Genomic DNA, 25,657 nt, shown 5'->3' on the forward strand with positions numbered 1-25,657 from the left:
TTGTTAACTTGATTTAAAGTGTTTTCCAAGCTTGCTAGTCTCATTGCTAGTTTGTATAAACATGCCTGACATAGAGGAAACTCCTTGTTCATTATGTTTAAAAGCCATGGTGGAACCCCATATGAGAATGTGTACTAAATGTATTGATTTCACTTTAAACAATAAAGATCAGCTTTTGTCTTTAAAAAATTTATCACCAGAGGATTCTGACGAGGGGGAAGTTATGCCGACTAACTCTCCCCACGTGTCAGACCCATTGACTCCCGCTCAAGGGACTCACGCTCAAATGGCGCCAAGTACATCAAGGACGCCCAGAGCGATTACTTTACAAGACATGGCGGCAGTCATGGATAATACACTATCACCTGTATTAGCCAGACTACCTGAATTTAGAGGAAAGCGTGATAGCTCTGGTGTTAGGCGTAATACAGAGCATACAGATGCTTTAAGGGCCATGTCTGATACTGCCTCACAATATGCAGAAGCTGAGGAAGGAGAGCTTCAGTCTGTGGGTGATATCTCTGACTCAGGGAAACCTGATTCTGATATTTCTACTTTTAAATTTAAGCTTGAGAACCTCCGTGTTTTGCTTAGGGAGGTTTTAGCTGCTCTGAATGACTGTGACACAATTGCAGTGCCAGAGAAATTGTGTAGACTGGATAAATACTTTGCAGTGCCGGTGTGTACTGAGGTTTTTCCAATACCTAAAAGGTTTACAGAAATTATTAATAAAGAGTGAGATAGACCCGGTGTGCCGTTTCCCCCCCCTCCTATTTTTAGAAAAATGTTTCCCATAGACGCCACCACACGGGACTTATGGTAGACGGTCCCTAAGGTGGAGGGAGCAGTTTCTACTTTAGCAAAGCGTACTAATATCCCTGTCAAGGACAGTTGTGCTTTTTCAGATCCTATGGATAAGAAATTAGAGGGTTACCTTAAGAAAATGTTTATTCAACAAGGTTTTATCCTGCAGCCCCTTGCATGCATTGCTCCTGTCACTGCTGCTGCGGCGTTCTGGTTTGAGTCTCTGGAAGAGGCTTTACAGACAACGACTCCATTGGAGGACATACTTAACAAGCTTAGAGCACTTAAGCTAGCTAATTCTTTTGTTTCTGATGCCATTGTTCATTTGACTAAACTAACGGCTAAGAATTCTGGATTTGCCATCCAGGCGCGTAGGGCGCTATGGCTTAAATCTTGGTCAGCTGACGTGACTTCAAAGTCTAAACTACTTAACATTCCCTTCAAGGGACAGACCCTATTCGGGCCTGGTTTGAAGGAAATTATTGCTGACATTACTGGAGGTAAAGGTCATGCCCTTCCTCAGGACAGGTCCAAATCAAGGGCCAAACAGTCTAATTTTCGTGCCTTTCGAAACTTCAAGGCAAGTGCAGCATCAACTTCCTCTGCTACAAAACAAGAGGGAACTTTTGCTCAGTCCAAGACGGCCTGGAAACCTAACCAGTCCTGGAACAAAGGCAAGCAGGCCAAAAAGCCTGCTGCTGCCTCTAAGACAGCATGAAGGAACAGCCCCCTATCCGGTAACGGATCTAGTAGCGGGCAGACTTTCTCTCTTCGCCCAGGAGTGGGCAAGAGATGTTCAGGATCCCTGGGCGTTGGAGATTATATCTCAGGGGTATCTTCTGGACTTCAGGGCTTCTCCTCCACAAGGGAGATTTCACCTTTCACGATTATCTGTCAACCAGATAAAGAAAGAGGCATTCTTGCACAGTGTGCAAGACCTCCTAGTTATGGGAGTGATCCATCCAGTTCCAAAGGAGGAACAGGGACAGGGATTTTACTCAAATCTGTTTGTGGTTCCCAAAAAAGAGGGAACCTTCAAACCAATCTTGGATCTAAAGATCTTAAACAAATTCCTCAGAGTTCCATCATTCAAAATGGAAACTATTCGTACCATCCTACCTATGATCCAGGAGGGTCAATATATGACTATGGTGGATCTAAAGGATGCTTACCTTCACATTGCGATACACAAAGATCATCATCGGTTCTTAAGGTTTGCCTTTCTGGATAGGCATTACCAGTTTGTGGCTCTTCCCTTCGGGTTAGCTACAGCCCCAAGAATTTTTACAAAGGTTCTGGGGTCGCTTCTGGCGGTTCTAAGGCCGCGGGGCATAGCAGTGGCCCCTTATCTAGACGACATCCTGATACAGGCGTCAAATTTCCAAATTGCCAAGTCCCATACGGACATAGTTCTGGCACTTCTGAGGTCACACGGGTGGAAAGTGAGCGAGGAAAAGAGTTCTCTGTCCCCACTCACAAGAGTCTCCTTCCTAGGGACTCTGATAGATTCTGTAGAAATAAAAATTTACCTGACGGAGCGCCCTTCGGTGGCTCAGTGCATGGAGGTAATCGGCTTAATGGTAGCGGCAATGGACATAGTTCTGTTTGCGCGCCTACATCTCAGACCGCTGCAACTATGCATGCTCAGTCAGTGGAATGGGGATTACACAGATTTGTCCCCTTTACTAAATCTGGATCAAGAGACCAGAGGTTCTCTTCTCTGGTGGCTATCTCGGGTCCATCTGTCCAAAGGTATGACCTTTCGCAGGCCAGATTGGACAATTGTAACGACAGATGCCAGCCTTCTAGGTTGGGGTGCAGTCTGGAACTCCCAGAAGGCTCAGGGATCGTGGACTCAGGAGGAGAAACTCCTCCCAATAAATATTCTGGAATTGAGGGCAATATTCAATGCTCTTCAGGCTTGGCCTCAGTTAACAACCCTGAGGTTCATCAGATTTCAGTCGGACATGTCAGTATATTTATGAAAATCTTAGCAGTGCTATCCAAATAATATATATAAGTTTATGGCAGGGTTATAAACACAATACAAAGAAATAGAAACCCTTATCAACCATGCACCTACTAGACCATACAATTAATATAAATATCTGAATTCTTTTATTTAGTTAATATCCATAAACATATTGAAGTATATTTGCAATAAAAGGAAATGAAACAAAATTTATATGCGTTAAAACCAACTCTTAAGATATGCTATCCTTCTTACAAAACCCAGAAAAATATACCTTCACAATTTAGCCTTATTTATTTAACACAATGGGATTAAAACCTTTAACATCCAAGCAATACAATTCTAAACTGTGCTCTTTCAACAATAGGATAATGTATATATTCTGCTATTTAACTGCAATTTATCCTAATACAAAATTAACTGACAATATCAGAATTTGCATAGATGAGTTACTTGGTCAATCAGACGCAGATTTAAACAATATATATATAGGCTGTGAAATGCTAACTTGAAAAAAAAACAAAACAAAAAAAAAAACACTGCTTCTTTAAATCTATTAAATACAAATTAACTATACAAATAACTTATCTTACAAAACCTTGAATACGTTACCAAAGTAAAAAGCAGTCGATATCCGATATTCCTTGGTAGGAATTATTTCACCTCAGATCACCAATAAGTGTATATCGCAATCAATGAGAAGGGTAGATTAGCTTTGCTCAAGTAAAGTGGTATCTCACACCCAGCGGGAACCAGTTACAAGTTTTAGCTTCAGCAGAAAATCTGTCCTTTTCTCTCCATTGCATTCACTTTTTATTTGGTTTTTCCATCATTGGTAAATTGTGGGTGGCCCTGCGGGAGCTGACCTTCCCATTGGTTATCTGGGAAGTCTAAATCGGATTGGCCCTTGGAAATTTCATTTTTAACAGCCAGAAAGAACCTTCTGGCTGTAGTTCTCGCAACATAACACCGGGTGGCAGCATTACAATTAGACAGTACAAATAAATGCAGCATGACAAAGAAATACATTTATACATTAAAACATCTTTCTTTAAAATGTATAATAACTGCCATAATGTCTTGCACCAGTCTTTCCCAATATCAATTATAGGTGAAGCGGCATCAGATTAATTTCCTGATCGTTTTGATATGAAACATCAATATCATCTAGCATTATATTAAAATAATTTAACACTGTTAATTATTAGCTTAAAATGTATTATAATTTTATCAGTATTCTGGCATTTCTTTGCAAATAACAGCTTATTTTTATATCTCCAGATTGGTAGTATTTAAAACTCCTGATATATTGCATTCACCCAGATGTAGTATGTAACATTTCTGTGTATTTCTTCCTGAATACATAAATCCTGTTTATGTAGATCTGAAATAAAAATAAATGTTAATGATCACTTCTCTTCAGGTCCATAAACATCTATTCATGTTCTTAAACACACAGAGGCTAAGCTATTCATGCTTTCAAAATTTGTATGTCTTGTATTTATTTCCCTAGTATAGTTTATTTGAAATCTAACTACAGTTGCTTTGAAATCATAATGTAAGCCATGTGTCTTCACTGTGTGCTGTATGTTCACACCTTAGCATTTGTCTTTGTTTCCCAAGGCCTTTATTGCTCCACATGGGGTCAATCCACGAGTAGTTGTAAAAGTCTTAATACAGCACAGTTCCTGTAAGTACTATGCTTATCCAACTATTTTAGATTTTATCCGTTTAAGTGATGGTCTGAAATTGGATAGACCAAATGTTTCATTGTATCAAAGTGCTGTCATTTAACATTGGTTCCCAGGCAATCATATAGAGGTTCCTCAAACTGTGTTAATTTTAGTTCCTTGCTAAATTATACAATTGCATAATTTAACATATTGAGTGTGTGAGATCTCCCAGAGATAATCCTTTGTTCTCAAGACCATGTGCATATCCACAGATTTATTAAATAAAGTTAAATATATTTCTATATGTTATTTAATAATATTTCAAATACCTTGACAGACAACATCATGACTGTGGCTTACATCAACCATCAAGGGGGAACAAGGAGTTCCTTAGCGATGTTAGAAGTCTCCAAAATAATTCGCTGAGCAGAGTCTCACTCTTGCCACCTATCAGCGATCCATATCCCAGGTGTAGAGAACTGGGAGGCGGATTTTCTAAGTCGTCAGACTTTTCATCCGGGGGAGTGGGAACTCCATCCGGAGGTGTTTGCTCAATTGATTCATCGTTGGGGCAAACCAAAACTGGATCTCATGGCGTCTCGCCAGAACGCCAAGCTTCCTTATTACGGGTCCAGGGACCCGGAAGCGACGCTGATAGATGCTCTAGCAGCGCCTTGGTCTTTCAACCTGGCTTACGTGTTTCCACCGTTTCCTCTGCTCTCTCGACTGATTGCCAAAATTAAGCAGGAGAGAGCATCAGTGATTTTGATAGCGCCTGCGTGGCCACGCAGGACCTGGTATGCAGACCTAGTGGACATGTCATCCCTTCCACCTTGGACTCTGCCTTTGAGACTAGACCTTCTACTTCAAGGTCCTTTCAATCATCCAAATCTAATTTCTCTGAGACTGACTGCATGGAGATTGAGCGCTTGATTTTATCAAAGCGTGGCTTCTCCGAGTCTGTCATTGATACCTTAATACAGGCACGAAAGCCTGTTACCAGGAAAATCTACCATAAGATATGGCGTAAATATCTCTATTGGTGTGAATCCAAGAGTTACTCATGGAGTAAGGTTAGGATTCCCAGGATATTATCTTTTCTCCAAGAGGGTTTGGAGAAAGTATTATCAGCTAGTTCTTTGAAGGGACAGATCTCTGCACTGTCTATTCTTTTACACAAGCGTCTGGCGGATGTTCCAGACGTTCAGGCGTTTTGTCAGGCGTTGGTTAGAATCAAGCCTGTGTTTAAACCTGTTGCTCCCCCATGGAGCTTAAACTTGGTTCTTAAAGTTCTTCAAGGGGTTCCGTTTGAACCTCTTCATTCCATAGATATCATGCTTTTATCTTGGAAAGTTCTTTTTTTGATGGCTATTTCCTCGGCTCGTAGAGTCTCCGAGTTATCTGCTTTACAATGTGATTCTCCTTATCTGATCTTCCATGCAGATAAGGTAGTTCTGCGTACAAAACCTGGGTTTTTGCCTAAGGTGGTATCTACTAAGAATATCAATCAAGAGATTGTTGTTCCATCATTGTGTCCTAATCCTTCTTCAAAGAAGGAACATCTTTTACGTAATCTGGACGTGGTTCGTGCTTTAAAGTTTTACTTACAAGCTACTAAAGATTTTCGTCAAACATCTGCTTTGTTTGTTGTTTACTCTGGACAGAGAAGAAGTCAAAAGGCTTCGGCAACCTCTCTTTCTTTTTGGCTAAGAAGCATAATCCGCTTAGCCTATGAGACTGCTGGACTGCAGCCTCCTGAAAGGATTACAGCTCATTCTACTAGAGCTGTGGCTTCCACTTGGGCCTTTAAAAATGAGGCTTCTGTTGCACAGATTTGCAAGGCGGCGACTTGGTCTTCGCTTCATCCTTTTTCAAAATTCTACAAATTTGATACTTTTGCTTCTTTGGAGGCTATTTTTGGGAGAAAGGTTTTACAGGCAGTGGTACCTTCCGTTTAAGTACCTGCCTTGTTCCTCCCTTCATCCGTGTACTTTAGCTTTGGTATTGGTATCCCACAAGTAATGGATGATCCGTAGACTGGATACACCTTACAAGAGAAAACACAATTTATGCTTACCTGATAAATTTATTTCTCTTGTGGTGTATCCAGTCCACGGCCCGCCCTGTCATTTTAAGGCAGGTCAAAATTTTAGATTAAACTACAGTCACTACTGCACCCTATGGTTTCTCCTTTCTCGGCTTGTTTCGGTCGAATGACTGGATATGGCAGTTAGGGGAGGAGCTATATAGCAGCTCTGCTGTGGGTGTCCTCTTGCAACTTCCTGTTGGGAAGGAGAATATCCCACAAGTAATGGATGATCCGTGAACTGGATACACCACAAGATAAATACATTTATCAGGTAAGCATAAATTGTGTTTTCCGCATTCCTGACCGTGTGGCGAAGGAGATATTCTAGTCTGCAGGGGTCTGGTCATAGGAGGTGTTGAGTGACCCCATCCATTGTGGGTGTCAGGTGCCGTTTTTGTTTTCATACTTTAGTCCGTATTGATATTTACTCTATCCAGTTATGGAGGATTCTGATGCTGAGACTGTGATTGTTTCAGATTCAGTTACTATTTTGATTTCAGATTCTGTGTCGGTGACGAATCCGGATTGGCCTCGTTGACACATGTCGACCAGTTTTGTTCCGTATGATATTTAAGAGCGCCTTGTTCCTCGGGCTCGGGGAATCAAAGGACTGCTGAGCTATACGCCTCTTGGGGTCCTGTCCTCCGAGAGGCGTGTTCCCTACCAATTCATACTTCTACACATTCGGGTAGCACAGTTTCTGATTCCTCCATGCAGGGTGGAGTGTTCCCCCCTCGGAGGTTGCAGCACGTTTTCGCTTTCACATAATGTTGGCGATTGTTAGTCTGCAGAGTCCAGACGTTTCTTTAAGAATGTGCTCGTGCCCTATTGTCCCGGACCTTCCGCCTTGGGGATGGCCTCTACAGTTCCCTGCGGGTGTAACTGTCCCTGAGTGTTGTGCCTTTCATCAAAAACAGAATAATTCCAGCCTCCAAATTCAATAAAAGACCTTTATTATTTCAGGAAGGGTCCCAGAACAAACATACAAGGTTTTAGCTGAAACGTTGTACGTTTCTTCTGGGACCCTGCATGAAATAATAAAGGTGTTTCATTAAATTTGGAGGCTGGAATCATTCTGTTTTTGATGTCTAAGAAGATTTGGCAAATCTGATATTCCGTGCCCCTTGACAGAAGAAAAAGTGTGCAGGATTGCACGACTTTGCATATTGCTCAGACATGTTTTTCAGTTATTGAATGACCCTATCGTTACCAGATACAGGGATTTTCAGTCTGCTGATTCAAATGGTGCAAATCATTAGACATTTGGGGATATTCTCCTGATTGTCATTTGTTTGAGATCTTTCCCAGTTTTTGAAAGATAGGGCTCCGTTTGGCTGGTCCTGCGGGTAGGCCTGTGTCTTTTTGGGCGTTATCCTCCAGGTTGCCTTATATTTTATTTGTATCCGATGGGATGTCTTTTGTTTTTGTTTCCTTCGGGAACCTTCTGGGATTGATACTCTTTATTACTACTTCGGAAGTTGGTTTGGACTTGTTAGCCCTATGTTAAATATGTCTGTTTTCTGTTTTTTCCCCTACGAGGGAGAATTTATGCAGCTTGCCGGTTAGGATCCGGGGTGCAGGCTGGTCCTGTCGGGTTCGTTCGGTCTTGCGGCAGTTCAGACACGTGGCAGTGTTCTGCTCGGCTGGTTCGGTAGAAGCGCCGAGTGCTCCGGTTATCATTGTTTTTCATGTTAGAGTAGCCCATGTCAACTTGTGGTTAGCTGTGGTGCTTGCACCTCAAAGGGTTGTTGGTTCATACCCAGCTGCTGGCTTTGGATGTCCAATTTCTCCAACATTGGTGTGTCCGGTCCACGGCGTCATCCTTACTTGTGGGATATTCTCTTCCCCAACAGGAAATGGCAAAGAGTCCCAGCAAAGCTGGTCACATGATCCCTCCTAGGCTCCGCCCACCCCAGTCATTCTCTTTGCCGTTGCACAGGCAACATCTCCACGGAGATGGTTAAGAGTTTTTTGGTGTTTAAATGTAGTTTTATTCTTCTATCAAGTGTTTGTTATTTTAAAATAGTGCTGGTATGTACTATTTACTCTGAAACAGAAAAGGATGAAGATTTCTGTTTGTAAGAGGAAGATGATTTTAGCAGAAGTTACTAAAATCGATTGCTGTTTCCACACAGGACTGTTGAGATGAAGTAACTTCAGTTGGGGGAAACAGTTAGCAGACTTTTCTGCTTAAGGTATGACTAGCCATATTTCTAACAAGACCATGTAATGCTGGAAGGCTGTCATTTCCCCTCATGGGGACCGGTAAGCCATTTTCTTAGTTAAACATAAAAGAATAAAGGGCTTCAAAAAGGGCTTAAAAACTGGTAGTCATTTTTCTGGGCTAAAACGATTGCTTTACTAGTCATATTATGCAGATTCTAACTAATAATTGGTATTATAATCTTGGGGAACGTTTAGAAAAACGGCAGGCACTGTGTTGGACACCTTTTTCAGATGGGGGCCTTTCTAGTTATAGACAGAGCCTCATTTTCGCGCCATTAATGCGCAGTTGTTTTTGGAGAGCAAGGCATGCAGATGCATGTGTCAGGAGCTAAGAATCACTGAAAAAGCTTATAGAAGGCGTCATTTGGTATCGTATTCCCCTCTGGGCTTGGTTGGGTCTCAGCAAAGCATATAGCTGAAATTTGGTGTGCAATACTTTTAATGCTTTAAGACACTGTGGTGAAATTTTGGTGAATTTTGAACAATTCCTTCATACTTTTTCACATATTCAGTAATAAAGTGTTTTCAGTTTGAAATTTAAAGTGACAGTAACGGTTTTATTTTAAAACGTTTTTTGTGCTTTGTTGACAAGTTTAAGCCTGTTTAACATGTCTGTACCATCAGATAAGCTATGTTCTATATGTATGAAAGCCAATGTGTCTCCCCATTTAAATTTATGTGATAATTGTGCCATAGTGTCCAAACAAAGTAAGGACAGTAATGCCACAGATAATGATATTGCCCAAGATGATTCCTCAAATGAGGGGAGTAAACATGATACTACATCATCCCCTACTGTGTCTACACCAGTTATGCCCACACAGGAGGCCCCTAGTACATCTAGTGCGCCAATACTTATTACCATGCAACAATTAACGGCTGTAATGGATAACTCCATAGCAAATCTTTTATCCAAAATGCCTACTTATCAGAGAAAGCGCGATTGCTCTGTTTTAAACACTGAAGAGCAAGAGGACGCTGATGATAACTGTTCTGACATACCCTCACACCAATCTCAAGGGGCCATGAGGGAGGTTTTGTCTGATGGAGAAATTTCAGATTCAGGAAAAATTTCTCATCAAGCTGAACCTGATGTTGTGACATTTAAATTTAAATTAGAACATCTCCGCGCACTGCTTAAGGAGGTGTTATCTACTCTGGATGATTGTGACAATTTGGTCATTCCAGAGAAATTATGTAAGATGGACAAGTTCCTAGAGGTTCCGGTGCCCCCCGACGCTTTTGCTATACCCAAGCGGGTGGCGGACATAGTAAATAAAGAGTGGGAAAGGCCCGGCATACCTTTTGTCCCCCCCCCCCTATATTTAAGAAATTATTTCCTATAGTCGACCCCAGAAAGGACTTATGGCAGACAGTCCCCAAGGTCGAGGGGGCGGTTTCTACTCTAAACAAACGCACTTCTATTCCTATCGTAGATAGTTGTGCTTTCAAAGATCCTATGGATAAGAAATTAGAGGGTTTGCTTAAAAAGATTTTTGTACAACAAGGTTACCTTCTACAACCAATTTCATGCATTGTTCCTGTCACTACGGCAGCGTGTTTCTGGTTCGAGGAACTAGAAAATTCGCTCAGTAAAGAATCTTCGTATGAGTTGGTTATGGACAGAGTTCAAGCACTTAAATTGGCTAACTCTTTTGTTTTAGATGCCGCTTTGCAATTAGCTAGATTAGCGGCGAAAAATTCAGGGTTTGCTATCGTAGCGCGCAGAGCGCTTTGGCTAAAGTCTTGGTCAGCGGATGTGTCTTCCAAGACAAAATTGCTTAACATTCCTTTCAAAGGTAAAACATTATTTGGACCTGATTTGAAAGAGATTATTTCAGACATCACTGGGGGAAAGGGCCACGCCCTCCCACAGGATAGGTCTTTTAAGGCTAAAAATAAGCCTAATTTTCGTCCCTTTCGCAGAAACGGACCAGTCTCTAATTCTGTATCCTCTAAGCAAGAGGGTAATACTTCACAACCCAAACCAGCCTGGAAACCAATGCAAGGCTGGAACAATGGTAAGCAGGCCAAGAAGCCTACCACTGCTACCAAAACAGCATGAAGGGATAGCCCCCTATCCGGGACCGGATCTAGTGGGGGGCAGACTTTCTCTCTTTGCTCAGGCTTGGGCAAGAGATGTTCAGGATCCTTGGGCGCTAGAAATAGTTTCTCAAGGTTATCTTCTGGAATTCAAGGAACTACCCCCAAGGGGAAGGTTCCACAGGTCTCAATTATCTTCAAACCAAATAAAGAGACAGGCATTCTTACATTGTGTAGAAGACCTGTTAAAGATGGGAGTGATACATCCAGTTCCAATAAGAGAACAAGGAATGGGATTTTATTCCAATCTGTTCATAGTTCCCAAAAAAGAGGGAACATTCAGACCAATTTTGGATCTAAAGATCCTAAACAAATTTCTCAGGGTAACATCGTTCAAAATGGAAAGTATTCGAACGATCCTACCTACTATCCAGGAAAATCAATTTATGACTACCGTGGATTTAAAGGATGCGTACCTACATATTCCTATCCACAAGGAACATCATCAGTTCCTAAGGTTCGCTTTTCTGGACAAGCATTACCAGTTTGTGGCACTTCCATTCGGATTAGCCACTGCTCCAAGGATTTTCACAAAGGTACTAGGGTCCCTTCTAGCGGTTCTAAGACCAAGGGGCATTGCAGTAGTACCTTACTTGGACGACATCCTGATTCAAGCGTCGTCCATGTCAAAAGCAAAGGCTCATACGGACATCATCCTAGCCTTTCTCAGATCTCACGGATGGAAGGTGAACAAAGAAAAAAGTTCTCTGTCCCCGTCAACAAGAGTTCCCTTCTTGGGAACAATAATAGATTCCTTAGAAATGAGGTTTTTTCTGACAGAGGTCAGAAAATCAAAACTTCTAAGCTCTTGTCAAGTACTTCATTCTGTTCCTCGTCCTTCCATAGCACAGTGCATGGAAGTAATAGGATTGATGGTTGCAACAATGGACATAGTTCCTTTTGCACGAATTCATCTAAGACCATTACAACTGTGCATGCTCAGACAGTGGAATGGGGATTATACAGACTTGTCTCCGACGATTCAAGTAGATCAAAAGACCAGAGATTCACTCCGTTGGTGGCTGACCCTGGACAATCTGTCACAGGGAATGAGCTTCCGCAGACCAGAGTGGGTCATTGTCACGACCGACGCCAGCCTAGTGGGCTGGGGCGCGGTCTGGGAATCCCTGAAAGCTCAGGGTCTATGGTCTCGGGAAGAGTCTCTTCTCCCGATAAACATTCTGGAACTGAGAGCGATATTCAATGCTCTCAGAGCTTGGCCTCAACTAGCAAAGGCCAAATTCATAAGGTTTCAGTCAGACAACATGACGACCGTTGCATATATCAATCATCAGGGGGGAACAAGGAGTTCCCTGGCGATGAAAGAAGTGACCAAGATAATTCAATGGGCGGAGGATCACTCCTGCCACTTGTCTGCGATCCACATCCCAGGGGTGGAAAATTGGGAAGCGGATTTTCTGAGTCGTCAGACATTCCATCCGGGGGAGTGGGAACTCCATCCGGAAATCTTTGCCCAAATAACTCAATTATGGGGCATTCCAGACATGGATCTGATGGAGTCTCGTCAGAACTTCAAGGTTCCTTGCTACGGGTCCAGATCCAGGGATCCCAAGGCGACCCTAGTAGATGCACTAGTAGCACCTTGGACCTTCAACCTAGCTTATGTATTCCCACCGTTTCCTCTCATCCCCAGGCTGGTAGCCAGGATCAATCAGGAGAGGGCCTCGGTGATCTTGATAGCTCCTGCGTGGCCACGCAGGACTTGGTATGCAGACCTGGTGAATATGTCATCGGCTCCACTATGGAATCTACCTTTGAGACAGGACCTTCTTGTTCAGGGTCCATTCGAACATCCGAATCTGGTTTCCCTCCAACTGACGGCTTGGAGATTGAACGCTTGATTTTATCAAAGCGTGGGTTTTCAGATTCTGTAATAGATACTCTGATTCAGGCTAGAAAGCCTGTAACTAGAAAAATTTACCATAAAATATGGAAAAAATATATCTGTTGGTGTGAATCTAAAGGATTCCCATGGAACAAGATAAAAATTCCTAAGATTCTATCCTTTCTACAAGAAGGTTTGGAGAAAGGATTATCTGCAAGTTCTCTGAAGGGACAGATCTCTGCTTTATCTGTTTTACTTCACAAAAGACTGGCAGCTGTGCCAGATGTTCAAGCATTTGTTCAGGCTCTGGTTAGGATCAAGCCTGTTTACAGACCTTTGACTCCTCCCTGGAGTCTAAATCTAGTTCTTTCAGTTCTTCAAGGGGTTCCGTTTGAACCCTTACATTCCGTAGATATTAAGTTATTATCTTGGAAAGTTTTGTTTTTGGTTGCAATTTCTTCTGCTAGAAGAGTTTCAGAGTTATCTGCTCTGCAGTGTTCTCCGCCCTATCTGGTGTTCCATGCAGATAAGGTGGTTTTGCGTACTAAGCCTGGTTTTCTTCCGAAAGTTGTTTCCAACAAAAATATTAACCAGGAGATAGTTGTACCTTCTTTGTGTCCGAATCCAGTTTCAAAGAAGGAACGTTTGTTACACAATTTGGACGTAGTCCGTGCTCTAAAATTCTATTTAGAGGTTACTAAAGATTTCAGACAAACATCTTCCTTGTTTGTTGTTTATTCTGGTAAAAGGAGAGGTCAAAAAGCGACTTCTACCTCTCTTTCCTTTTGGCTTAAAAGCATTATCCGATTGGCTTATGAGACTGCCGGACGGCAGCCTCCTGAAAGAATCACAGCTCACTCCACTAGGGCTGTGGCTTCCACATGGGCCTTCAAGAACGAGGCTTCTGTTGACCAGATATGTAAGGCAGCGACTTGGTCTTCACTGCACACTTTTGCCAAATTTTACAAATTTGATACTTTTGCTTCTTCGGAGGCTATTTTTGGGAGAAAGGTTTTGCAAGCCGTGGTGCCTTCCATTTAGGTGACCTGATTTGCTCCCTCCCTTCATCCGTGTCCTAAAGCTTTGGTATTGGTTCTCACAAGTAAGGATGACGCCGTGGACCGGACACACCAATGTTGGAGAAAACAGAATTTATGCTTACCTGATAAATTACTTTCTCCAACGGTGTGTCCGGTCCATGGCCCGCCCTGGTTTTTTAATCAGGTCTGATGAATTATTTTCTCTAACTACAGTCACCACGGTATGATATGGTTTCTCCTATATATATTTCCTCCTGTCCGTCGGTCGAATGACTGGGGTGGGCGGAGCCTAGGAGGGATCATGTGACCAGCTTTGCTGGGACTCTTTGCCATTTCCTGTTGGGGAAGAGAATATCCCACAAGTAAGGATGACGCCGTGGACCGGACACACCGTTGGAGAAAGTAATTTATCAGGTAAGCATAAATTCTTTTTTCTGGTGTACCTTAGGGTTGTATTCCTCTTGTCAGCTTGCCATTGTTCCAGTGGATTCCCTGCTCTGCAGGCGAATGGGTTGGGTATTTATCTTCCCATTAGCCGGTGGCTTCAGGCCTTGAGGAGTTGTTGCCCTTCCGGCATCATCTCTTTTCTTTAGGGGATATTCTCCTCCCTATGGAGATGGAGTCCTTGTTTGGGGCTTTTTCTGGATGGGAAGCGGAAAGGTGGGATTGGTTCACCCTGGGGTCTTGCTGGCTCCAAGTCAGACTTGTTGGGCCTTTATTTGGATAGATCCTTCGGTCTATGGCCTTGTTGTCTGTTTTCAGAGTCAGGTTGTACTTGTACTCTGTGGGGATGGCTGTGCTATCCTTACGCTCATTCCTGTACCTGTTTCTGGATTCTTTGTTCCCCTGTCTTGGATCCCTAAGGCTGGGTTGGTCCAGCAGTGTGGATCTGCAGGTCAGGATGGCCGAGCCGTCTAAGGCGCGACATTCGGGTCGCAGTCTCCTCTGGATGTGTAAGCTTGTTGAGTCTATTCTGTTAGCTCAGTCTGCTAAGATTTTCCTTTCACCTTGCTCCATTGATTGGTTTACTCTTCCTTCGGTTTCTGAGGGTGTACTCTCCGTCTCGGGGGCCTCTATTGAGGTTTTGTGTTCCTCATTTTAGGGACCTGTGTGTAGGTCCGGTGACTTAGGTTGCCTGAAGCATGCCCTCTGTACGGAGGTTGCTTTTGCGGTCTGTTTCCTGCTTGACTTCTTCTTCCTCGCAAGTACCCTCTGTTTCGTCCTGTTATGGACTCTGTTTTTCTCTCTGTTTTTCTCAAACTTGGGGTTTCTCACCTGAGTGTATTACACACTTTTTCATGGTTGAATGCCTTGGTATTCTATGGTTAGACACTGGGAGGACTTTGCCTCTTCAGTGGCATTCCATGCTTGCAGGATATTGTAGAGAAGTCTGTTCTATCTCTGTGCCCGGTTTTATCCCGGGTTTCGCTTGGTATAGGCGTGGCCTCCTTTCCCTCTTTGGGTCCCTTTGGGTCTCTGTGAGTTGGGCTCACTTTTGGAGGCGTTCTTTTTTGTATTAGGGGACCTTTCGGTTTCCTCGGTTCTCCTTTGCCTTGTCCCCTTGGGGGTTTTGGCTGGTGTCCCCTTCATTTGTGGGGGGTGAGCGGTGGGGGACCGTTTGATGGGCGACGGTGTCTCCTGGAGGACTGTTGGCTCAGGCGAGTCCATTTGCGGTCTCTAGTTTTGCTTCTGGACTAACTGTATCCCTGAGAGGATCTCATCCGTCCAAGGGGCAAATTCCTTCTCTCGAATCTGTCTACCAGACCAGAAAAGAGGCATGCCTCTCTAGGGGGCGTTCTGAATCCATCCTCCTTGGGACTTGTTGTCTCTATGTCTATCAAAGAAAGAGGTTTGGGGTTTTATTCAAACCTTTTTGTGGTCCCAAAGAAGGAGGGGACTTTCCGCCCGATTCTGGACCTAAAGTGCTTAAACAAATTTCTCAGTGTCCCTTCCTTCAAGATGGAGACGATTAGGTCCATCCTTCCTTTAATTCAGGGAGGCCAGTTTATGACCACTATAGATCTGAAGGACGCATACCTTCATATTCCAATCCACAGTGAACACGTTTTCGGTTCCTGAGTTTTGCATTCCTGGACCAGCACTTCCAGTTTATTGCCCTTCTGTTTGGCCTAGCTACTGCTCCAAGAATCCTTACGAAGGTTCTGGGGGCTCTTCTAGCCATTGCAAGAACTCAGGGTATTGCAGTAGCCCCATACTTGGACGATATTCTGGTGCAAGCACCATCTTTTTGTCTTGCGGAAGAAATCTCTTGTAGTCTCTTCTCAGTCTTCTTCATCACATGGATGGAAGAGAAACTTGGAAAATAGTTCTTATCCCAAGTATCAGGGTGGAATTCCTGGGTACTATAATATACTCCATATCCATGAGGATATTTCTAACAGACTCAGTGTATGTAGGTGATTGGTCTCATGGTGTACATCATTCCTTTTGCCAGGTTCCGTCTCAGACCTTTACAACTGTGCATGCTGAGGCAGTGGAATGGTGATCATTCAGATCTGTCACAACAGATTGTATTAGACAGTCGATCAAGAGAATTGCTCTCTTGGTGGCTCTGTCCAGATCATCTGTCCCGAGGGAAATGCTTCTTAAGACGATCCTGGGAGATTGTGACTACGGACGCAAGCCTATCCGGATGGGGAGCTGTTTGGGGTGCCAAGAAGGCACAGGGGTTGTGGACTCAGGAGGAGTCCTCCCTCCCAATCAATATTTTGGAACTACGGGCAATCTTCAAAGCCTTGAAGGCTTGGCCACTTCTGGATTCGTCCCAGTTTATCAGACAATATAACCTCGGTGGCTTACATCATCCATCAGGGGGAACAAGAAGTTCCTTGGCGATGAAGGAAGGATCTCAGATTCTGGAGTGGGGGGAGGCCCACAGTTGTTCGCTGTCAGCGATCCACATTCCGGATGTCTGCAACTGGGAGGCGGATTTTCTCAGCAGGCAATCCTTCCATCCAGGAGAATGGTCTCTCCATCCCGAGGTGTTTGCAGAGATATGCAGAAAGTGGTTGATGCCGGAGATAGATCTCATGGCGTCCCGTCTCAATACCAAGCTACCCAGGTACGTGTCGAGGTCGAGGGATCCCCCAAGTGTATCTAATAGTTGCACCAGCAGTGCCCTGGAGGTTCAAACTCGTATATCTTTTCCCTCCATTACTGCTTCTTCCTCGAGTGATGGCCCACATCGAGCAGGTGTGGGAACAGTAATCCTGATTGCTCCTCGTGGCCACGAAGGATGTGGTTCGCAGATCTAGTGGGGATATCCTCATCTCCTCCGTGGAAGTTATCTTGTCGTAGAAACCTGCTTATACAAGGTCCATTTGTTCATCAAAATCTAGATTCTCTGAGGCTGACTGCGTGAAGATTAAACGCTGAGTCTTAGCCAAGAGAGGTTTCTCAGAGTGTCATTGATACTCTTATTCAAGCTGGTAAACCAGTTACTCAGCATATATTCCACAAGGTGTGGAGGACCTACTTATTCTGGTATGAAGAGCGTGGTTTTTCCGGGCACACAGTTAAGGTTGCCAGGATCTTTTCTCCAGGATGGGCTAGTGAAGGGCCTTTCTGCTAGTTCCCTGAGGGGACAGATTTCGGCCCTGTCGGTTTTATTGCACAAGAGACTGGATGAGCTTCCAGACGTGTAGTCCTTTGTTAAATCTCCGATTGGGATCCGACCTGTGTTTCGCACCTTGAAGTTCTATCATCAGGCTACTAAGGAGTTTAGACAATCTTCCTCTTTGTTTGTTGTCTATTCGGGGAAGCGTAAGGGACAGAAGGCTACTTTGACTTCCCTATCTTTTTGGTTAAGGACTGTCATCCGCTTAGCTTACGAGACATTGTCCACCTGAGAGGATAACAGCTCATTCCACTACAGCAGTGGCTTCCTCTTGGGCCTTTAAGAACGAGGCCTCTATGGATCAGATTTGTAAGGCGGCTACCTGGTCCTCCTTACATACTTTTTCAAAATTTTACAAGTTTAATGTTTTTGAAGCAGCTTTCGGGAGAAAGGTTTTGCAGGCTGTGGTGCCCTTTAGAATAATGTCCTCTGGAGCTTGGGTATAGTTTTCCCAACAGTAAGGATTCAAGCCGTGGACTCTCCCTATCTTAGGAAGGAAAACCTAATTTATGCTTACCAGATAAATTCCTTTCCTTAAGGATAGGGAGAGTCCACGACCCCCGCATGTTTTTTCTTGTCTATGGGCGGTCCCCTATTATTTATTTTATATTTTTGGCACCATTTATACCCTAATGTTTCTCCTACTTTTCCTTGTTCCCTCGACAGAATGACTGGGGTAATGAGGAAGTGTGATGGATATTTAAGCCTTTGGCTCCTCCTGGTGGCCAGGTGTTGTATTTCCCAACAGTAAGGAATGAAGCCGTGGGCTCTCCCTACCTGGAAGGAAAGGAATTTATCTGGTAAGCATAAATTATGTTTTTTATTTGAAAAAAGGTAGGTCTGATTTTTTTTTTTTCTTAATTATCAAATATTTTGTAAAACCTTTATCACTGAAGTAAACTGTCATCTGCCCATTTTACAGTTTTAAAGTGAAAGTCAATCCTAGTGTTTTACAAACGCTAGGATTGACTATTGAAACAAATAAAGGGGACTTTCATTCATGAAGTATAAGATATTTCATGTACAAAGCTCCTTTATTTGTTTCAATTGATTGCAGTTTTTAGCTGCTACAGCAGCCCACGGCTAAAATATTTTTTTGCTAAGAGGTGACGTTTTCACCTCTTAGCCAATAGCCGTGCGGTAAATCCGGCTCCCATGTCACCTCTTAGCAGAATTTTTTTTTAGCTGTGGGCTGCTGTAGCAGCTAAAAACGGCGATCGATTGAAACAAATAAAGGAGCTTTCTACATGAAGTATCTTATACTTTATGAAAGTCCCCTTTATTTGTTTCAATAGTCAATCCTAGCGTTTGTAAAGCGCTAGGATTGACTTTCACTTTAAGGTACAATACTGAATTTTAGTGACATCCTATTTTGCTAGAGAATTGTAGACTATTTTACCATTTGGGCTTTACTGAATGTGTTAACCTTGGCTGAGAGCCACTTGTTTTCCTTGGCAGCTGCTTAAGCAAGCTGCCCAACTGACAGACGGGACTACAGACATGGCAACCAGGGGACATCCTTGTGGCCACAATCAAGTAATAAATGTCAGACCAGTTATTTTCTCATGTCTATCACTTCTATATAACCACTTTAAAACATTATAAAGTGTACCATAGATCATATGGAAATTCTGCACACTCAGGACAGAATTCAAGTATTGTGCATCCCAAAGTAGTAGTTTTAGTTTGACAGGTTACCTCTGGTTAATTTGCCTTTAGTGACACTGTAATCACAGCAGAAAACTACCGAGGGCTTGTTTAAACCACTATAAAGTTGTCTTGAACAATAGCTTACAGGCTATATAATGATAAATGTTCAGTGATTGAATTTAGAGTCTTTTAAAGCTGGTGTTGGTTTTAGTGGTTATGTGTGAGTATTTTTTTATATACTTCCTGAGGCTTGCTATGAACTTTTTGACTCTTCACTGTTAAGAAAAGTAAATGTTCTTTACAACTTTATCAAATTAGTAGAAAATAGCATTTGCCATAGAATTCTGTGCGCAAATTATCTAAGTTCTGTGTAAAGTATAATATAGTGCCTATGAAGATGAAACATTTGTATCTTCTTGTCAAGTAACTTATGTTCTATCCTTTGTTATTTAACAGTCTAGGATTTTTCACTATGTGCAATGTCTAAAGAGATAATATATATAAGCTGGATGAGTTTAAAATATTCAGAGCTGAAAGCGAACTTTATCATGACAGTGGCCAATTACAACTCTATACATGAATTAGGAGTGTCATTACACTCAATTAGCAAGAATGCCACATAATCTGCTTAATACTTCGCTCTTTTTTCCCTAGGGGTTTGCAGACAGCCCTCATTACAGTGATCACTTGAATGACAGTCGATTAGGTCCCCATGAAGGATTGTCCCCGACACCTTTCATGAACTCAAATCTGATGGGTAAGTAGGTAATTCTCTGTGAACAACCCTCAGAGCTTCTTTTGGTTTAAAAACGGTTTTCATCCTTTTGTCTTAGCATGACACATATAGCATCTGGGCAGTGCTATTACTCTCATATTAACACTGAGTTTTAGGAGATTTGCTGCTATTTTGGCAATATAGAGAATAGCATGAATTTGCGAGCCAACCATGTTTAAACGTATGGTATTCTCATTTTATATGTTTTTTTTTTTTCTTTGGAAGTTTATTGTAAAACGCTTCATTACATTTTTAGGAAGGTAAATAAACCTTATTATTTTTTAAATCTTTATTAATAAAAAAATTAAAGTTTATTAAAACTTTAATGTCTTTACTTTCTTTTGGGATTAAGAGCATACGTTTTTAAACAAATTTCCAATTTACTTCTAACCGCTTTTCTTCATTCTCTTGTTCTCCTTTTATTTAAAGTAACAGCAATGCCCTACTGGGAGCTAGTTGAACACAGCGGGTGAACCCATGACAACAGGCATAAATGTGCTGCCACCAAGCAGCAGCTAGCTCCCTGTAGAGCATTGCTGCTCCTGAGCCTATCTAGGTATGCTTTAGACAAAGATGCCAAGAGATTGAAGTAAATTAGATAATAGCAGTAAGCTGCAAAGTTGTTTAAAATAGCATGCTCTATCAGAATGATAAGATTATTTTTTTACCGTCTCTTTATCCTCTTAACGTCAGCCTGTCACAAGGGACCAACAGCTGTGAGACGCTATTTCAAACAGTGAGTCATGCAGAAATAGTGCTGTCTCGCTGCTGTCAGCGAGACACTCACTATTAGAGCCCTTTAAGTGCAGCAGACAGCCGGCAGGATACATAAGCTGTTGTTAAAGGGTTAAAAGACCCTTCATTGGGATATTATTTTGCATCGTGATTTTTCTTCTGACTGATCTGTATAAAATGTGTGTCAGTGCTGAAATTATAAACCTTAGATAGCAAACCTGTCATGAATGGGATTAAACAGTTTTCCCACTGAAACCAATTTGTTACAGATGGGTTAACTAATCTGAACCATGGTCACCACTCTGTCACCAATTTATCACAGTCGGAATTAAATATGTGCTGCTGCCACTAAATTTTTGTTATGGCTAAATACTACAAGCTATCAGCATGTCTCTGACAGGACTCTGTTGCCAAGCATTGACAGTGGGCAAATTGTGAGCATGAAGGGTTAACAGCTCTAGGCCTCCAGATACCATATCCCAGTTCCCTACAGGGGCATAAGGGCCATCTTAAATGAACTCCCAAATTACATGCTATTGCGCAGAAGCCCAAAACTTACAATTTAGGATGGAATTGGTTGGAGACTAATCCTTTCAGAAGTTAAAGGGACAGTCTACACTATATTTTTTTATTGTTTTAAAAGATAGATAATTCCTTTATTACCCATTCCCCAGTTTTGAATAACCAACACTGTTATATTAATATACTTTTTACCTCTTTGATTACCTTGTATCTAAGCCTCTTCTGACAACCCCTGATCACATGACTTTTTATTTATTATCTATTGACTTGCATTTAGTGTTGTGCTAAATCTTAAATAACTCTTTGGGCGTAAACACGATGTTATCTATATGGCCCACGTGAACTAGCAGTCTATTGTTGGGAAAAGCAAATAGAAAAGCATGTGATAAGAGGCTGTCTATAGAGACTTACAGGGATAAATTTAGAGGTTTAAATGTTATAAAGTATCAATGTTGGTTGTGTAAAGTTTGGGAATGGGTAGTAAAGGCTTCATCTATTTTTTGAAACATTAAAGGGACACTGTACCCAAATTTTTTCTTTCATGATTCAGCTAGAGCATGCAATTTTAAGCATCTTTCTAATTTACTCCTATTGTCAAATTTTCTTTATTCTCTTGGTATCTTTATTTGAAAAGCAAGAATTTAAGTTTAGATGCTGGCCCATTTTTGGTGAGCAAACTGGGTTGTCCTTGCTGATTGGACAGCACCAATAAACAAGTGCTGTCCATGGTTCTGAACTACAAATTGGCTGGCTCCTTAGCTTAGATGTCTTCTTTTTCAAATAAAGAAAGCAAGAGAACGAAGAAAAATTGATAATAGGAGTAAATTAGAAAGTTGCTTAAAATTGCTTGCTCTATATGAATCACAAAAGAAAAAATTTGGGTTCAGTGTCCCTTTAACAATTTTAGTGTAGATTGTCCCTCTAAAGTCGCAGATGTCTTCTTATTCCCAAGAATTATTTTACTGGTACTCCAAAGCCTATTTAGGTATTCATTTTCAGCAAAGGAATAGCAAGAGAATGAAGCAAATTAGATTATAGAAATAAATGAAAAAGTTCTTAAAAATTGCATGCTTTCTATCTATATCATGAAAATTTTACTTTAGTGTCCCAAATAATATTTTGTAAATATATGCTGTTTTATTCCAAATAATTCTTGTTTTAAGGATTAACTATGGAAATCTTTAAATAAGATTGGACTGAGGGGCGGAGTTAGCATTGGTGCAGCGGCACCAGGGCCCAAGTGCTTGATGGGGCCTATAGCAGCATAGGCATGTGCAGAATCTGTATAATCCTAATGCAGAGGAGCTTTTTATTAGTGAACTTTGTTTATCAACCATGCTAAAAACTATTATACAGAGAAGCATGTATATAGTATTGCTATTGGCTATTAATGAGTTACCTTTGGGGGCACAAATAAAATTTTGCACCAGGGCCCTGTGTTGCGTAGGTCCGCTACTGATTGGAATTGTTGCCTTCATTTAGCTATATATATCTTTTGAGTCATCTACAAAGCAGCAATGCACTACTGGGACATGTGGTGAGCCAATGATAAAAGGCAAATGTGTATAGCCATCAATTACCAACTAGCTCCTAGTAGGGCATTGCTGCCGAGGAGATTATTTTAATTCCTTTGCAGGAGTCAAACTCGGTTACATGCTAGCAACAGTGCAATTATAAAATACTCTAAACATGTTTTAGTAGTATTATTATTTTTTTTTCTTACCACTTGTATGCCCCTTTAAATATAAAAATGTGCAAAAGTGCTTCATAAAATATTGAATGGCATAAATTAAAAAATGTTTTGTTCCTTCATTAAAACATTAACTATTGATGGAGGTTGGCAAGAAAGAATGATTTTAACATGGTTTATTCAATTTGGATTCAAATTATTGATACATTTGTTTCACATATTAGATTATGAAGCTTTGCCCCATTCCTTCCCTAGTAGTTTTTATTAAAAATATCAATGTGAATAATAGACACTTTTAAATTAGATTGTTGATAATATATAACATTATATTTGCTGTCTTTGTGACCTATTTTGTGATCTCAATATTGTCCTTTTAAAACACAGCCATGGTAATCTAAGTGGATTAGCTAAATCCAAATCCTGGTGGTCTGCAATTTCTTCTGGAAATCTTACTGCTTTGTCTGTTTTCTTCTTAATCTGTTTTAAAGCACTCGTGTCTGTCTAGTAGTGACCAGGGTAGCGTTATGTATGTGACATTTCAATCACCAAAAAAAAATACCTTGTGTGTGTGCAAACTCACTTGGCAATAAAGATTTATTTTAATGCTTCAAACATATTTTAATAGGATCCTTATTTGCCCAATTGTTTTGGTTTTACTATTACACCGTGTAACATTATTATGTGTATTTATTTTATAAAATGTACATTTTATACCTTGTTTTTGAACTTTGGTAAACGCTTTGAATTGTTTTAAATTTTTGTTGTTGTTATTTTACATTAGCAGATCATTTCATATTAGTTTCTTTTCAAACTGCAAATAATGCATATTAAGCTATGGAGCAATGATTACTGTTCCAACAAGCAGACATCTAAAATATCCTCCATGAAACATTTTAACGGTTACTATATTAATAACTGACTTTTTTGTATTTATACTTTAGTTCAGACTTGAACCTCAAAATGTCTATAAATATACCTCCCACCTCACTCATACCTCAGTTTTACAAACTTTGCCTTCCTTGGAGGATGATGAAGCAAGTCGTGCTTGATTTCTTCTGTGAAAGGCGCTTCTAAGCATTTTGAAGCCCAATTCCTCTCAAAGTACAGTGTTTGTCTGAGGGATGTGAAGGGAGTATTGCCTGAGGATGCCATATTTTCACCTATGGGAAATCTATTCTAAGGCTCTCTGTAAATTCGGTCGTGGGGATTCATCTGCCACTTCCCTTTACAGATCGACATTATACTCCTCTACCATTACCTCTGCTGATATGTTTCAGTACTGGTTTGGCTGTTTTAATATATATTGCATATATTTGCCATGGGTCAGGTCTATGTTTATTTCCCTTTGCAGTCTAACAGTTTCAGCATGGAAAATTATGTTTGGGAGAAATTTAATTTTTTCTTACTTGGAGTTCCAGCTAGTTGTTACTTCGGACCTGTTTTCTCTTGTAAGGTTTATCCAGTCCACGGATCATCCATTACTTGTGGGATATTCTCCTTCCCAACAGGAAGTTGCAAGAGGACACCCACAGCAGAGCTGCTATATAGCTCCTCCCCTAACTGCCATATCCAGTAATTCTCTTGCAACTCTCAACAAAGATGGAGGTAGTAAGAGGAAAGTGGTGAAATATAGTTAGTTTTGTCTTCAATCAAAAGTTTATTATTTTTAAATGGTACCGGAGTTGTACTATTTTATCTCAGGCAGCATTTAGAAGAAGAATATGCCTGCATTTTCTATGATCTTAGCAGAAGTAACTAAGATCCACTGCTGTTCTCACATATATCTGAGGAGTGAGGTAACTTCAGAGGGAGAATGGCGTGCAGGTTATTCTGCAATGAGGTATGTGCAGTTTTAAGTTTTTTTAGGGATGGAATTGCTAGAAAATGCTGCTGATACCGGATTAATGTAAGTTAAGCCTTAATACAGTGATTTAATAGCGACTAGTATCAGGCTTACTATCAGAGATATATACTCTTATAAATGTGCAATATAAAACTGCTGGCATGTTTAATCGTTTTTATATATGCTTTGGTGATAAAACTTATTGGGGCCTAGTTTTTTCCACATGGCTGGCTTGATTTTTGCCTAGAAACAGTTTCCTGAGGCTTTCCACTGTTGTAGTATGAGTGGGAGGGGCCTATTTTAGGGTTTTTTTGCGCAGTTAAAATTGCAAACAGAGACATTCAGCTTCCCTCAGCAGTCCCCTGTATGCTATAGGACATCTCTGAAGGTCTCTAAAGGCTTCAAAAGTCGTTTATTGAGGAAGGTAGGGCCACAGCTGAGCTGTGGCAGTTGTTGTGACTGTTTAAAAAACGTTTAATTCGTTTTTTTGATCCGTTTTTTGCATTAAGGGGTTAATCATCCATTTGCAAGTGGGTGCAATGCTCTGCTAACCTATTACATACACTGTAAAAATTTTGTTTGAATTACTGCCTTTTTTCACTGTTTTTCAAATTTTGACAAAATTTGTTTCTCTTAAAGGCACAGTACCGTTTTTTATATTTGCTTGTTAACTTGATTTAAAGTGTTTTCCAAGCTTGCTAGTCTCATTGCTAGTCTGTATAAACATGTCTGACATAGAGGAATCTCCTTGTTCATTATGTTTAAAAGCCATGGTGGAACCCCATATGAGAATGTGTACTAAATGTATTGATTTCACTTTAAACAATAAAGATCAGCTTTTATCTTTAAAAAATTTATCACCAGAAGATTCTGACGAGGGGGAAGTTATGCCGACTAACTCTCCCCACGTGTCAGACCCTTTGACTCCCGCTCAAGGGACTCCCGCTCAAATGGCGCCAAGTACATCAAGGACGCCCATAGCGATTACTTTAAAAGACATTGCGGCAGTCATGGATAATACACTGTCAGCGGTATTAGCCAGACTACCTGAA

The 25,657-nt window shown here is 41.3% G+C and overlaps 1 protein-coding gene across 4 annotated transcripts in view; it reads left to right on the forward strand.

The window, feature by feature from the left end:
• The window catches only part of TCF12 (transcription factor 12), a 954,287-nt gene that overhangs the window by 261,761 nt on the left and 666,869 nt on the right, over positions 1 to 25,657 (forward strand). For all 4 annotated transcript variants that reach the window (XM_053717513.1, XM_053717514.1, XM_053717515.1 and 1 more), the window contains exon 5: positions 19,695 to 19,797. In XM_053717513.1, the coding sequence (XP_053573488.1) occupies positions 19,695 to 19,797 (103 nt within the window). The remainder of the gene's footprint in view (positions 1 to 19,694; positions 19,798 to 25,657) is intronic.

This window comes from Bombina bombina, chromosome 6, assembly GCF_027579735.1.
Source record: "Bombina bombina isolate aBomBom1 chromosome 6, aBomBom1.pri, whole genome shotgun sequence".
Lineage (NCBI taxonomy): Eukaryota > Metazoa > Chordata > Amphibia > Anura > Bombinatoridae > Bombina > Bombina bombina.